Here is a 13529-nt window from a genome sequence, read left to right on the forward strand (position 1 = left end):
AAGGCTTTTTATTCAGATAGGAGGGCTGTATTGTAGGGAGGGGTCTCAGATGCTCCGCTAATGGGTTAGGAACCATAGAATTCACCTCTGTGTTGTATTGGATTCTAGCTAATGCTGTCTTTGTGAACTTGTACCTATTTACCATATGGTATTATTTATGGAAATGTTCTTGATATTGACTGTACTAATTTCACACTGTGTAATCTGCCTTTAGCCTCAGAGAGAAAGGCAGACTATAAATGACATCAATTAATCAATCCATAGAACACACCAAGCCAAAAGATGATTGTATTGCTTTATTATTTTCTTAGTTTTGTTTTTAGACAAATGTATTTTACATGGAAGATTCTGGGACCAGGTGCCTCCTCACCATATATAAAAAATATCAATAAAAGAAAGGCAAAAAGTGAACAACAGACACACAAATACAGCCTAAAAATAATAAACACTTGCAAACTCAACAATTCCAAAGTCCATCAAGACTCTGTAGACTGCCTTGCTGTTCCCTAAAGCCTTAAGCTCACTCATTGGGAGTGTTTGCTTAGCAGTTAGCTCGGTCAGAGCAGTTTTGTATCCAGGATTGAGATTAAAAATAGATTAAAGCTGACAGTACATTCTGCAAACATGCCAAATTTCATTTTATATTTTAAGGCACAGAAGCAAATCTAAGGGAAACGAAGTTCAAATTTGCTTAATTCAGAATGCTCGGCTCCATTATAAATTGCGTTCTGAACCAGGTAATTACAAATTACCCTTTGAAGGAGTCTCCATAGCTCTGTCTGAACTATATTTTATGCTGAGGTCTTGGACTAAAAATATATTTAAACTCAAAGTATGTCTTGTACATGTACAAAAGCTCTGCCTCTTTTTGGTATTATAAGTCAGTTTAGAAATTTCTAGAAAAAATAAGGATTTCTCTCCCACTTACTATTCTCCAATTATGCTCATAATTACTGATTCAATGCTAATTTGAAATGAAGGTTTTTTTCTTGTCAGTACTAAAAATCCTAAATGTTTCAGGGCCTGCTCCCATATATCCTACAGCAGCCTTTGATGGTGACCTGTGCAAAATCAGAATAATTGAAGTTACTTATGGCAGGCAATCTCCTGCCAATCACCAGCTCATTGGTGGGGGGAAGCAAGCAGGGGAAATGGGGATGTGTGCCTTCATCCCCATGCAATTACATCACTCCAGCCCAACCTGGAAGTGCTGACATTGAGCGGCGTATTCTTTAGGAATCGGCCCCAAACAGCAAAATGCTATGTTTTTGGTCAATTGCTAAACGGCCCCAGTGTAACACCCTCAAATCCAGGGTGTGCTGGAAATGATGTAATCATGTGGGGATGATGGGGACACAGACACATCCCATAAATTCCCATCCCCATGGCTCCCCTCACCACCCACCAGTTGCTAAGGAGGGGGGACCTGGTAACCCTAGTAGCGCCACTTTTGGGTTTCTCACTCCTTTTTTGCTACTGTATAGCATAGACTGAATGGTGCTAAACATGGATTGCAGCAAACATTCTGACTGCATTTAAAATGAAAATAAAACGGAAAATAAAGGCACACACTACATGAGTAAGCACAACAGATGAAATAAGAGTAAAAGGAAGGGCAAAAGAGAGATGGTCTCTCCCTGGCATATTCTTATCTCTAAAGAAGATAATAAGAGAGAGGCTAATTCTTAAATGATTGCAACTTGAGGCTCATTCGTTACCTTGGTTCCAGTATTCATGGATAGTCCCTTACCATGTGCTCATGGCTTCTCCCTTGAGCTAAGCTGATCTTCTTTCTCCCCCTAATTAATAAGATGGTTTCCTTCCTCTCCCTAAATGTGGGTAAAAATCATCCTTTCTTCAACATGCTGTAAAGTTTTATTCACGCCTTTCCTCACCCCCAGCCCCCAGCCAACTATGTTCCTCTTCCTGTCTACCAGGAAGTCCAGTTTTACTTTGGCCTCCCAGGCTCTACAGCTTAAGTGTGACTCGGGATGCCCATTGGCCTCCTGTGACCAAGGGAATCTACATTTCCATGGTACTGTACTGTGACCAGGGGAATCTGTATTTCTATGGTACTGAAATGAATCTTTCTCCCCTTACCTCTCCACTTTTCCTCTATTAACCAATAAAAGTCCCTCATAATCTCTGTGCTTGTGCAGAGAGTAAACACAAGAATTATCCTTTGAGTATGCAATCTTTGGCACTAATCCTAGGGTGGAAGGCAGTTCACCACAACTTTATTTCAAATTTGCAAGCTTCCAATGCCCATGAAATAAAAAGGCAAAAAGCTTGTCTGCATGATGCTATAATCTGCAACATTTTAATACATTAGTATGTTCTCAAGTGAATGAAGGGATTTTCATAACCATCTAAGAGTTAGTGAGGATTTAAATGGCTACTGTTCCAGTCTTACAAAAATGTTCCCTGTTTCCAAAACATTTGTTTCCATGGTAATTCATCTCCCACTCCTTTCAGTCCAAGAAAAATGTACAGTACACTATATAAACTATGGTGCATTTAATTAATCATAAGAAAGTAAGCTACTGATGAAAAACTTTTCAATATGTTATATCACACATAATTTCCTATGGCATTCCTGTAAACTTACACTGTCTCCTATGGAACGCAATTTGTAGAATGGCTGTATATAAAACCAAGAACCCTCATTACCAGCTTCATCCAGCGTCACCCTCATAGCATTCTTCTCTAGCAGAGCTGGAAGCCTTTTATTTACTGTCAAGTATTTGTTGCTTTTTAAGTGCAAAAGCTACGAGTAAAAAAAAAAGAGCAATAGAGAGAGATAAATACATATATTTCTGTCCCTTGGAATCACAATGTATTGGAAGAACACAATGTTCACATGAATCATGGCAAGCGTATTTAACGCCTTAATGCTTCCCCTACAGATCATATTTACAGTGAAATTGGATGACCACATATCTCATGATGCTCACTTATAAATATATCACATTTCCTCTTAACATGTAGCATTCATACAATAAACACATTTCATCCATGGCTGTAGAAACACTGCTCTATGGAAGACTTAGTTTTGAACCCAACATGGGACAATTTAGGTTGTAGGTGGGTTATATATAAAAAGGGTAGATGTTAAAGGCTAAAGATGGCTAATTTAAGAATATTCACAAATTGGATTGGGATTGGCATGCTATTTGCAGCTTTATGAACCCTACAGCATAAGAAAATATGCACAAATGGAGATCCCAGCTGGCATCCACACATCGTCGGATACTGTGCTATAGCAAACATTTGCAGCTGTACTGTCCTGTTCATGCATCCGTACACTCCTAACACTTGGTAGACCTACTGTATGAAGAAATAGTAACTAACCGGTTCTGGGTGCTAAAAGAGGAATGGATTTGTCAATAGGTCAATGTAAGTCGGTCCAAGCACCGCCTCAGTTACATCTGCCTATTGAATGAGGTGCTAGTATTATGGAGACATTTTGACACAAGCCACAACATACCTGAATAACATTGCCATATTGGATAACTGTACCCAGCAGCTTCTTATTTTCTGTCTCATTCTGCTTCTTCTCCAAATCTGCTGCATGCTATAATCAAAAAAGATGTGCTGAAGTGAAATAAACTACTTGGCTTAAGAAAAACCTGTCTCTTCCCTTACAGAAGGAAACAGCATGGCGGAAGTGGAAATGAGGAAGGAAGAGAGTTTCAATGCTGGGGGACGACGACAAACAACTACTTTCATTACTGAACTTGGGACTAAACTGTATGCAACTGCAGCAGGTCCCTTCTGCCCCAAACATTTGTTTAGTGGTGGCATGGGAAGTGATTTAAGCACAAAAGGAGAAAATGAAGTATGGGCGCTGAACTGGCCCACCAATTCCCCCCCCCCCACACACACACCTGGTTCACGTCTTGAGGAAATCTCAGCCATTGCCAGATATCTGATGTGATCTCAATTGGGAGAAAGTGAACCATCAGGCAAAATGAAGATTCAGCAGTCCCCATGCACCCAAGCCCCCTTTCACATTTTAAATCACTCCCAGCACTTAACACATGAGTAGGGCATGTCTGTATTTAAAGGTAGAAGTATGCTAGTAGGCGTATACAGTTTGACTCAAAGTGTACCAGTATAGTTTTAAACAGGTTCTGGAAAAATAAGAAATTAGCTTTACTCACAGGGGGAAGAGAAAAAACAAATCTGTGAAGAAAAGTATAGTTAACTATTACTGTTCAGAAAAAAGAAAGCATGTGAGACTATATTCATTAATAACATGTAATTTCGTTTTTATTCTGAAGGCTTGTGAATGCAAATAGTGAAGCAATGACCAATAAAACCAGTCAATGGATGAAGTTGAAATAACTTATACAATAGGGGTCCCCAACTTGGTGCCCTTTCCTGGCACCCACCAAATGTTTTTATAATGTTGGGGGGGGGGGGGGACACGCAGGGCTTTTGTCCAGCAGAGCTTCCAATTGGTCACTGGAGATGTGATTAGATTTATAGATTCAAAAACAAACAGCACAAGGATCTTCATTTGATGACTGAAGGTAAGCTGTATGCATGCAAGAAAATATTTAAAATAATATGTTCATTTTAAAAGGAGCACCTGCCTGAAATGTTGAAGAGTTACTAAGAGAATATGCATAACCTCACACCCTGACATTTGGTAGTTGGCAGCAGATATTTGGTGATGGTACCCGCTGCCTTGTGTCAGAATTCCAAAGAACCTCCAATCTACAAGAAAAGAGACTTCAGGACTATAGCCACGTTTTAAACAAAAATGCTGCCACACACTTTTAAATGCCCAAGATGTCCTATAAACTAATGCAAACTCTAAGCAATGCATACGAGAGGTCTACTGATTAAAAAAAGTAAATTACCACAAACTAACTTCAAAGTAAGGAGCCTAGACCAAGAAAATGTTTTGAAAACTCTTCCTGCCTGCATTTACGCATCTTTATTATATTATCTGGAATAATGTCTTGTCAACTGCTGCCAGTTCTGTCTCTACTGCTGACATTTCATGTTGGCTTTTGTCCTTTTTCCTCCTCAATTACTACAATGTACTTCTTTCTGGCCTTCCAGTTTTTCCATCTCCAAATTCTTATTTCTATTTTATTAGACTGCTATAGTAAGAACAATGTGGTGATACAAGAAAAACCTCATCGTTAAAAACAGGCCACCTCCTAAGTGATTAACTCCCACCGTGCTCACTTGCTGTACAGGTAGCTGAAGGTCTAGAGGAAGCTGACACAGGCACAGAGCTAAGATAAGCACTGAAGGAGCACCTGAGTTCCAAAAGCTGGTGTCCTAGTACCAAAAGTGCTATCTTAAGCTGAGTTACACCCTTCTAAATTCACTGGATTCAATGGGCTTAGGATGTCTCTGTAAAAAGTTCTATTTCTATATCTGCAAATTCAATTTTGCTTTGTGACCCTACTACCCTCTTCACTTAGGTAGACTGTGGGACAATGTAATCCTAGAATCACCTTTTTCTCAGCCATTATTATTTATACAAATATTTTGGATCTAAGGTAACAGAAAATTATTGCTATGCAAATAATAACAACAATAATAATAACATTTGATTTATATACTGCCCTTCAGGACAACTTAATGCCACACTCTTGAGTGGTTTACAAAGTGTGTGTTATTATTATCCTCACAACAATCTACCTATGAGGTAGGTGGGGCTGAGAGAGCTGTGACTGACCCAAGGTCACCCAGCTGGCTTCAAGTGGAGGAGTGGGGAATCAAACCTGGTTCTCCAGATTAGAGTCCTGCCACTCTTAACCACTACACTAAACTGGGGTACACTGAATATTATGTTCCTGACATGCAGAATATTATGTGAAGCCATGTAGTATGGCATTCATCTACAAATGTCCTGCGTAATTTGTTTCTTGTTGCTTGTCCATGACCTGTGAGAACCTACAAGTGGTATGTACCCAGACCCAATGTGAATTCCGTCAGAAGACTGCAATTAAAGTCAGACCATAGATCTGAAAAGGAAGAAGACTACTGTTTTTGCTGTATACTGTAAAAGATACATGCTCATTTTATTTAAAAACTAGAACAAAACTGAATGCAGGGCACATTTCTTCAAGAATAGAGCTTTAAAATCCAACAGTTACCCAAATATCTGAACACAGACATTATGAATGAAGTGCTATGTATAGAAGATGATTAGTCCCAAGTACTTACAACCATTTTAGGAATCATTCCCATGTGTATGAGAAAAGACTTGAATGTTTGACCTAAACAAGAGTCCAAATGATGTACAGCAATGGCCTACAGTGTATGCAGCCCTGCAGTTTGGAAGAAAGTAATTAGTCTTATTTCGAGGAATGCATCTTCAGTCAATTCAGTCTCTTTTGGCAGCCAGTTTTCTAGAAGAATATACTGTGAAAAGGCCCCTATATTGTAGACTAGTAGAAACCATCCAATGCACAATATTTTAATACAGTGCACAAGTGGAGAAAAGAAGGGAAAGAATACAAGACAAGGAAGCATATATCTTGACCCACCTTTTGAAAAAAGGCTTTTTAAAGTATGCTGTGAAAAGACTGAATTTTTTAAAAAGAATGCTTTATAATTCAGTTTTTTTAAAAAAAAACCCTTTATGACTCTTTTTTAAAAATATCCTTTCCAAGATACATGTTCCCTTCCAAGGTACATGTTCCCATAATCCTTCACACTCCATATCACAAAACTTGGAGATTGCTTTAATATAAATCATTGCATGCAGATGGCAAAGCCATTAAAAAGAGGAGTACACATGTTCTGGACTTAAATATGCAGTATGGATCAACATGGCCCAAAATGATTAATAATAAATGACTAGTTTGTAAATCTGAATGCTTCTGCTCTTTCAGTTTTATTGAATGAGACAAGCAAAATAATTCCATGCATTCACCTCTACCTAGATGCATCTAAATGTTCACCATATTTTCCAACTCTGCCAAGCTAGCAAGACATAGACATTCAAAATAAAAGGCAGACTGGAATTAAAAATATTAATGCATCTCTCTTCATCTCTCTAATCAGAGCAATGAGCTTTCTATGTAATGAACACTAGGTGTCAGCTTTCCAAAACGAGCACTGATTTTTTATGCTGGCTCAAAAAGAGTCAAGTGTCCCAGATTCCTAAATCCCTTAAATGGCATTAGCTTAAAATAACCTGACCCTTAGCATGGGTTGATCTAAAGCAGTAGATCCTAAATTCCATCAGTGAACACACAGGCCAAAAATGCAAGTGATTAAATACTGTAAGCAAATGTTTCCTTAAAGATTACCCCAAATCACTTGATACAAGAGGAGTCAGAAAGGAAACTAGCTTTCAAGTTTTCAAGCTTTGCCATGAATTCTCAAGAATGAGTTCAAATTAACTCAGCAGTCTTACTCTATCAGAGACTGCCCAGTGAAAACATATTACAAGAATTTTCAGTTCTTAGGAAATATTACAACTATTGTCTGTAATCCCAAGGTTTGCACATCAGCAGCCCAGAAGTTTTTCCGGCCAGCACTTATCCCAACTAGTTCTTCTGAGTGTTTTTTAAAAAACGAACATTTATGTATCATTTCAGGGATTTAACAAAAAATGAAATATTGAGGTAAACTGCTTAAGTAATACACACATATCTTTCTTCCTTAGTTTCCCTTGAACAATTCTTGGGTGAAACTCAACCTGCTTTTCATACTCAGCATGGTTTTTTTTGGGGGGGGGGAGGTTCTATGATGGTAGCTGACAAGAAGAAAAATATTTAAAATTCTGGTGGCATGTGGTCTGCTCAGATTCCTATTCCAAAAAAAATCTCGAGAGTGGAAGAAATCTGTTGTTTGAACTTTACCATTCATTTCATTGCACTTTGGCCAGAATGCCCTTAGCACTAGAAGATTCAGTTAGAAATTGAGGGAGTGCTCTTGGACCCCATGCAAATAAGAGATGCAGGACAGTGCTGTTGCTAGGAAACTCTTTTTGAATTACACCTGGCTTGAAAACTGCATCCTTTTTTGGATACAGCTGACCACGCCATGCTGATGTCTGCTACTGTAACCTCAATGCCAGATTACTGCAGTGCACTCTATGCAGGGTAGCCTTGAAGAGAATTTGGAAACTACAATTGGTACAGAACATGCAGCAGCACATTTGTTGACAGGAGTCAACCAGACTAGCCATATCCCAGCAATCAATTGACTGCACTTGTTACCAATTTGTTTCCAGGTTCAATTCAAGGTGCTGGTTTTGATTTTTAAAGCTTAGGGCCCACATACTTGAAGGCCAGCTCACCCCCACAGATGAGCACAGGCTGGCCTTATGATCCTTGTGCCAGGGTCTGCTTTCTGTTCCCTCTTTAAAATGCTCTCTGGCAGGGCAAGAAAGTTTTCTGCAGAAACTTCATCCCTATGGAACGGGCTACCAAAAGATGGCAGGGCCACATCTTACCTTTTGCAGTTCAGAAAGTAATACAAAGCAGAGCTTTTTAGATGGGCCGTTGACTGAAAATACTTCTTTGCTGGCTCTTTTAATGGTTTTGAAGATATTGGTTTTAATTAGGAATGCTACAAATTTCACCATGAATGTGTTAGACAACTGAACTTACCTTGTTCAAAGATGTTGCTCAGACGTTACCTGATCACTCAGCCAAACAATGATTGGCCTGTTCCAAACAACTGTGAATGCCTACTGAACAGGTTTGTGTTGGGCTTTTACAAAACTCCACACGCACAAAGATGCTGTTGATTCAAACCATGACTGATTGATATGACTTGTGGTTGACTTAATTGTCTATTTAAGCCAATTGACAGGTGAGCAAGACGAGGATGGGGAGTAGCAGAATTCAACTGGGCAAAATGAGAACATGCATGCACAAAAAACAAATTGTGCTGTATTGCATTGTTAGAAAGGAATGCAGTGAAAAAAATCTGTCAAACAGCCACGAATACATCAACAACCATTACACCAATTAATGAAAAAAAATCAGCTCCCTGTTTGCAACTGGCAAACACTACATGAGTCAAATGGTAAGCACTTAAGCATTCTTAGTCTTAATTATTCTTCGGAAACCACTTTGAGCTTATTTCAGAAAGGTAGTATATAAATATAAAATAAATAAATAGGGCCATATGAAACACTGGTTGGGATTCAAGGTATTCCACCAACCTGTTCATTCTTTTTAACTTACCTCCATGCGAACAACTGACACCTCCCCCCACCCAACAATAATTATTGAAACTGCTCTCAATTTCAAATATACTTAATATTGAAGCCTCTCAAGCTGTCAGAGAGACACAAGTGTGGACTTTTATAGGGGGCAGGATATGTCAAGGATCATCCAAAATAACAGAGTAAGGATGGAAAGGAAAAGTAGTTACTTAAGGTAACTTTAGAATTAGTATATAATATGTAATATTGTTAGACCTTTTCAAATAGAAAATTGGTATGTATTCCTATTTATATATGTATATATTTTTCGCTTTCCCTCCTATTTTTCTATTTCCCTTTTTAAATCTTTTTTTCTTTTTTGTTTGTATGTTTTTTATCTAGTTCTAAAACTCTAATAAAATTCCATTTAAAAAGAAAATAACAGATTAAGGACAAAGTAGTAACGGGTTTAATATCTGCTTTCTTAGAAAGAACCCTTTCTAGCAGTACAGTATAATAAAGATTATAACTGTAAAATGTACTGTTGTTTGATCTTTAAAAGAACCCTGTACAAAGTAGAGGAAGAGTTTTCGTCGCTTTCTGGGCTTTATATGAAAATTTTAGTATATATTTCAATCAACTCTAAATCACAACTGTATAGTAATTTAAAAAGGATTTGGCCTTCATTTAAATGCTATTTTTTAAGAATGTAGATATATAGCTTATTCAAGTTCTCTTCCCAATCTACTGTAAATAGATTTCCCCCCCCCAAAATTCTCATCTGTTGGGTCATCCAGCAGCATATTTGTATAATAAGAAAATAGTTGGGCTGGAACAGAAAGCAATACTAAAGAGAAACTATCTGTCTAACTTCTTTAAAAAGCAAATCCCAGGCACATTCAATGTGGTCTGCAGAGTGACTGCTTGCAGAATACTACATAAACCAAGGTTTGCACATCTGCTTGATTTCTATTAAAGATGCTTGTGTCAAGAGTGCATCTTGTTTTATTTCAAAGCTCCCTATCATGTAATATTTGCAGAAACTTATCAAGGGCTCCTCCCTCTCTCCTCTTAAGAATGTTATGGATTACTAGCTGGTCAGAATTTGGGTGTCCTGGTCACTTTTCCTTGTGTAAAGTAGGGTACAGTAAGAAATTTTCACATTTAGAGAAGGAAGCTAGTTTGGCTTCCTCCTACCAGTTTTTCCTATTTCTTCTTTGCTATCACCCCTCTTATGTCTCTTTAAAAACAGTACAACAACTTTTACACGCCCCATAAATCTTTCCTAACTCTTATAAGATTCCTTCCTCTCATGAGAGCTTGGCCACCTCTTTGGTTGATGTTGGGAGCCCTGTCCATCCAGCATACATGTTTTTAAAATAAATTTCCATTGAATGAAACATTCTTCTTGGGGTGTATGCGTGCAAGGTTTTACAGAGGATCAAGACATTTTTCAGGCAGTGATATTTTATTAATTTATTTAGGATATTTCTATGTTCCTCTTTAGAGTCCTGTTGAGTCAGCTTATAATTAAAAACCAAAATATATTAAAACACAAGTCATTAATATGTAAGTGGCATAAAACCTATCTATAAATAGAAGCAGACTATTAAAACCCTGGTAGGGTAAAATTTCAAAACAAAAGCCTGGGTTAAACGATGTGCTTTAGCCTGAAGCCTAAAAAAAGCAAATTAAGCACTAGGTTAGCCTTAAGGGGGAGGATGTTCCTAAAGGTGAGGTGCCACCACAGAAACTGCCCTGTCTTTAATCGCCATTTGCTTCACCTCCGAAGGCAGGGACATAAAGAACAGGGCATGAGAAGCAGATCTTATTTTGTTGGGTGTACAGTATGGGAGGAGATGGTCCTTTAGGTATCCTGTCCCAAAGCCCTTAAGGTTCTTAAAGGTAAAACCAGCACTGTGAATTGTGCCCAGAAACAGATGGGTAACCACTGCAGATCTTTCAGCACAGGGCTGCTATGATCCCTAACCAACCCCTGACAGTAGCCTGGCCATCACATTTTGAACCAGTTGGAGCTTCTGAACCTTTTTGAAAGGCAGCTCCACATAGAGTGCATTACAGCAACTGAACATGAATGTGATCAGAGCACAGATCACTGTGGCCAGATCACATTTTCTGAAGAACAGATATAGCAAGCAAACCAGCCACAGAGGAGACCTGAATCTCTAACCGTAGGCCAGGATCCAATAACACCCCCAAGCTATGAAGCTGCTCTTCAGAGAGAGTGCAACCCCCCTCCAGGACAGTCTAGCTCCACAATCCCAGAACAGCTTCTCCACTGATCAACAGCATCTCAGTCTTGTCTGGACTGAGCTTCAGTTTATTAGCCCTCATCCATCTGTTCAGAACTTCCACAGACCCACCTGGTGTATCTGTTAAGGAGAAACAGAGCTAGATGTCATCTGCTTATTGGTGGCATCTCACTCCAAATTTCTGCATGATCTCTCCCAGTGGTTTTGTGTAGCTGTTAAATAGCATGAGGAATAAAATGGAACCCTGTGGGATCCCATAGTATAAATTCCACAGGGTCAAGCAACAGCCCCAGGATACTTCCTGGAATCAGCTGGTCAAGTAAGAGCAGAACCACCAAAGCACAGTGCCCCCTTCTCCCAGCCCAGCCCCGCTTCTCCAGGAGGATACCATGGCCGATGGTATCAAAAGCTGCTGAGAGGTCCTGGAGATTCAACAGGGATGTACTCTTCTGTTACTCTCCTGGGGAAGGTCAGTCAAGGCAAGCAAGGCCATTACTGTCCCAAACCAGGCCTTAATCCGGAATTGAGGCCTGAATCCAGAGAGTATAAATTCCCAGGCTTACTAAAATTTATCCAATTGAAACAGATTGTGGTGGGTGTCCTTAATTACCATCTGGAAATTGCTGCAGGACAGAGGACTAACAGAAAAATCCAGCTGAAGTCAATACTGTGAGGTATTTTATTTGATGTATGTGAAGATTCTGGATTTGGCATGTGCTAGGAGGCTGGGATGGGTTACCCCAGAGTGAGATAAGAGAAGCATAAATCCTCCACTCTCTTCTTTCCTTATCCAGCTCTTTGTGTTTCCTTTTGCTTCTCTTAGTGAGGGTCTCTCTTCTGTTCTGCTGGCAGTAGAGCTGTTGCGACAAACTTGTTTTTTCACCTCTAACAAAGGATGACACAACCCTATTATCCTTCCATACATGCTGTAAAGGCAAGACTCCAGATGTATAGCACAGCATGCAGAGAAGAGAAAAGACAATAGGACTGGTGGAAGAATTAGCAAAAGAAACTGCTTCATCTCCCACTATATCAGGGATATTAAAGGTACAAAGGAGATCTCTGGGTAACATGCTGGCAACCCTGCCAATTTTTATTTAACATTTTATAAATCTGAAAGAGCTTTGCTATGATTGGCAACAACTCTGAAGCAGGCTATGCCACAAACCCACGCCAAACTCAGGCTTGGGCTGACCTTCCCCTACCCTGAGGTAAAACTTCTCCTCTTTAAGCCTATGAAGCTGTATACTGGGCTGGGAAGCCTCTGGTAGTGTGGTTGACGTGTAGCTTCAACTATCTTTCTTGTCCCACCCTTAAGGAATATTAAAAATGGAATGGTTACCCAGCCAAGTCTTAATAGGGGACAGATCAGAGGTTTGTGCTTCTCTTAAGCAGAAACTGGCACACAAGGCTTGGGGAGGTTCAAAATGTAACAGAAGGTTTATTTACAGTAGGTGAAGTCAGAAGGCAGGTAGGTAGGTGTTTGAACTGAAGTAACAGAAAGGTTTTTGTACAGCAGCGTCACTGGTGTGAGGCATAAAACATTTGGTTTCTTGGAGAGGTTGGCACTGCTTCACAAATGTTTCACTTTTTACACACAAACACACAACTTTCCCTCCTCTCCAGACCTTAGGGTGCTCCACTGAGACAAACCCTTCCTAAATACTGGGCAGGCATTACAGTTATGAGCTATAACCCTTTTCCTGGCACTGAAGGGGAGACTCCTTTCTACCAACTTCCTTGGCCCACAATAATTCCCAGATCTCTCAAGTCTAAGCAGGAGTTAGTGCTGTTTTCCCCCCGCTTTAGTCCAAAGACTAAAAGTGCTTCATAAACATTACTTCCTCTCACAGAGGATTCTCTGGCTGACCCTCTCTGGTCAAAAGCCAGGCTTCAACCCCCTTTCACTCTGCAGTTCACTCTCCAACTCCCAGCCCCCTCAACATTCCATTCCCACCTGCCATTTCAGGCTAGCCACATGGGGGGTGGGGGAACATGTCAATCATACCCTTACTCTCTGGCAATCTCAGCATCTGAAGCTGAGTCCATCACAGCTACTATTATTCCCAGAAGATATTATCATTCCTAATCCTCTATTTCCCAGAAATTAAGGCAAAGGCCAG

The 13529-nt window shown here is 39.6% G+C and overlaps 1 protein-coding gene across 1 annotated transcript in view; it reads right to left on the reverse strand.

The window, feature by feature from the left end:
• Nucleotides 1-13529, reverse strand: part of ITPR1 (inositol 1,4,5-trisphosphate receptor type 1) — a 282814-nt gene that overhangs the window by 165361 nt on the left and 103924 nt on the right. Inside the window, exons 5-6 of the mRNA XM_054975949.1 lie at nucleotides 3488-3574; nucleotides 2609-2767 (exon numbers count right to left, since the gene is read on the reverse strand). Coding sequence (XP_054831924.1) covers nucleotides 2609-2767; nucleotides 3488-3574 — 246 coding nt within the window. The remainder of the gene's footprint in view (nucleotides 1-2608; nucleotides 2768-3487; nucleotides 3575-13529) is intronic.

Source organism: Eublepharis macularius, chromosome 4 (genome assembly GCF_028583425.1).
Source record: "Eublepharis macularius isolate TG4126 chromosome 4, MPM_Emac_v1.0, whole genome shotgun sequence".
Taxonomy (NCBI): Eukaryota; Metazoa; Chordata; class Lepidosauria; order Squamata; family Eublepharidae; genus Eublepharis; species Eublepharis macularius.